Raw genomic sequence first — 2,731 nt, 5'->3', positions numbered from 1 at the left:
GTTGCTTCAGTCTTATTAACATAATATAACATAACAAATTTTATGTAAATTTTAAAATGCTCATAACTTGCTTCTAAATTAAAATATCAAAAACCTTACAAATTTCCCTTTATAATATTGTGACTTTTAACATTGATGGTAGTTAAATCCACTGTAATATTAAAAACAACAGAATGCAATAGATTCTTTTGAACGTTAAATTTTCTATTGTGTGTAAGACAACATAAAAACAACACTTGTGGGTGTACTCTTAATACCATTAAATTGTGTTTCAATATAATATTGTTTTAAAATATTTTAACTACTATAAATATAAACATTGTTAATAGATAAATTAGAGGATTTTATATGATTATTTTAGATGATATAGAAATTGTTTTAAATAAATAACTTACATTTAATGATTTTTTACTACCAACATCTAAACCAAAAATATATAAAATGTTAGTACTAAATAGAAAATATGTTCACCTAACTTAATAGATATAACCAACAATAATGTAAACCTAATCATACCATCAGATTTTTCAGGATTGCTAATTGGTTGTCCTCCTAAATTTAATCTCCATTTATAAATATTATGATCAACTTGCAGATTTGTTACACCTGAATTTTCAACTGCATTTAAAACTAAAACAAAAACAAAATTGATTTAAATATACAAGTAAATGTTAGTCAAAGAATCAAGTAAATACATACAATCACAAGATATCTTAAGAACAACAATATCAAAATTTATTTGTAACTTTTTATTTTGCGATGTGTCAGCAAAAAGTTCTTCAGTGTTGTCAAGATATTCAACCGAATTTGATACCATCAAAAAACAATGGTTGGAAAACAGAGCAAAGAAACTAAAAGAAAATAAAGAAAATTTAATTATTAATAATTTTAATACATAATTAATATCATTAAATAATTTTGAATTTTAAATAAACCAGTATTTTTTAATGTATAATTATATTTTATCGAGTATTTTATGCTTTGAATTTGAATAAGACTACTGTAAGTGCTTTTAAAATATCAAACAGATGATATTAAGTTTACAATTTTAGATTAACATTATATAATTATACCTTAATACCTAACACAATTAAATTTAATATTTACTATTTTTGTTTATTCCTAGCAGTAGGTAAATGTTTTACTAGTAATAATACAAAATACACACTTGAAATAAACGTCAACATTTAATAAGTTTTAATCAGTTGTAAAAATGTGAAATCAATAAACAACATATTATTTATAAACGCTTGAACAAAAAATTGTAAATAATAATGAAACAAAAACTTATAAAATTTAGCATCAACTAATTAATTACAAATTGTCATATTCATAAACAAACTTACTGACAAAAACAAGATATATTTTTAAATTATGTTTCTTTAACACGTTTGACGCCACCCGTGATTTCAGAAACGACAGAAAAAACAAAAACTTAAACCACCAATACCTTTAAATTTAGAGTTCATTGTAAATGGGCTATCTTAATTTCAGTGTTTATTATAAAAATCCGATTTAATTATAGCGTATATAAACGTATATGTTTTTGACACGTTAACGCGTCACCGGTCTATTGGAATAAACTCTGTTGACGCATATACGCATCAGCGGCGTTGAAAGTGTTAATATAATGTGAGCGATAACTTGGAGCTTATAAATATTATAATATTACAGTATTTATGCATGACTATCAGGCACATATACAGAGAGGGTTTTTGGGGTTCACACCCTCTCCCCCCAAAAACTCTTATAAAACCCCCAAAATATTGTTTTTGTGTACATGCCTGACGACTATTGAAACATATACAATTAGGTAACATCTTTGGATATAATTATTTTGAACTTATGAACTATCAGACAGTCTTGTTTTAACTGTAAAACCAAAATATCTGATAATATTCTACAATAATTTACAATTATGTAAAAACAAACATACATGACGATATATATTACATTTATGAAACAATAAACATATTTTAATTCGACTAAAACCAAAGCATAAAATATAACAGATGATAGATATATGTAAATATAAGGCATTTCAATTGTATGGTGTGTAACTACACTGCTATACAAATGCAATGCTATATAAATATATAATTATAATCATTTTTTACCATACAGTTTTCATTTGAACTCCTTCTAAAGGCTTAGCAAATGCATCAAATTGTTTCAATGTATTCATACCAAAAAACCCTTTCTTCGAAGACATATTTTCAAACTATAGTCTATAAGTCTGTATTTATTTAATTAATTATGGAATGTACAATAAACAACAAGTTAATTTTTATTAATTATAAACACGTCAACTAAACTGAAAACAGTATAAATACTAGTTGAAAAAAAATATAAATTTTTCATTACTATACATTCTGTGCAAGGTGTATTGATAAGGTGTCGTCACTTGTTTGAAAACTTGATTGAAAATTTTACTACAGATAGTCGTCACCACCGGGAGCGCTATATGTCCTAAAGAGGCCGAAAAACGTAAACTTTAGTACACCCAAACTGGAAAATTTAAAATATATTATGATTTAAGGAATAAAATTCAAAATTTTTCTTTGCATAATGACTAAATTATTTGTATACATGTATTTAAATACTTTCTTTTTATCAAATACATGGTTAATATTATTAAATATAATTAACTAAATTAACTAAATTGTCATTTTTAAATTTCTTACTACAAAAATAATATGAAAAATGTCAGAGTTAATTCATTAAATTATCA

At 24.2% G+C, this 2,731-nt stretch overlaps 1 protein-coding gene across 1 annotated transcript; it reads right to left on the bottom strand.

Moving 5' to 3' along the window:
* Positions 1–411: 411 nt before the first annotated feature.
* Positions 412–2,212, bottom strand: LOC100575388 (endoplasmic reticulum-Golgi intermediate compartment protein 3-like). The gene is made up of 4 exons (XM_029485303.1): positions 2,118–2,212; positions 700–851; positions 477–630; positions 412–421 (listed from the first exon to the last, which is right to left on the bottom strand). Exons 1-4 carry the CDS (start codon positions 2,210–2,212, stop codon positions 412–414), a joined length of 411 nt encoding a protein of 136 aa, XP_029341163.1.
* Between the last annotated feature and the right edge of the window lie 519 nt (positions 2,213–2,731).

The sequence above is a fragment of the Acyrthosiphon pisum genome, chromosome X (genome assembly GCF_005508785.2).
Source record: "Acyrthosiphon pisum isolate AL4f chromosome X, pea_aphid_22Mar2018_4r6ur, whole genome shotgun sequence".
NCBI classification, from domain to species: domain Eukaryota; kingdom Metazoa; phylum Arthropoda; class Insecta; order Hemiptera; family Aphididae; genus Acyrthosiphon; species Acyrthosiphon pisum.
Note: the sequence above shows the minus strand (reverse complement) of the source record. Positions and strands in the feature narration are given on the sequence as shown.

Excerpts from the sequence above, each read along its gene's own strand:
- LOC100575388 (XM_029485303.1), bottom strand. The coding sequence starts at position 2,212 with ATGTCTTCGAAGAAAGGGTTTTTTGGTATGAATACATTGAAACAATTT. Across the intron at positions 852-2,117 it reads GTTCAAATGAAAACTGTATG|TTTCTTTGCTCTGTTTTCCA; the intron begins GTAAAAAATGAT and ends ATTTTCTTTTAG. Across the intron at positions 631-699 it reads TCTTAAGATATCTTGTGATT|TTTTAAATGCAGTTGAAAAT; the intron begins GTATGTATTTAC and ends TTTTTGTTTTAG.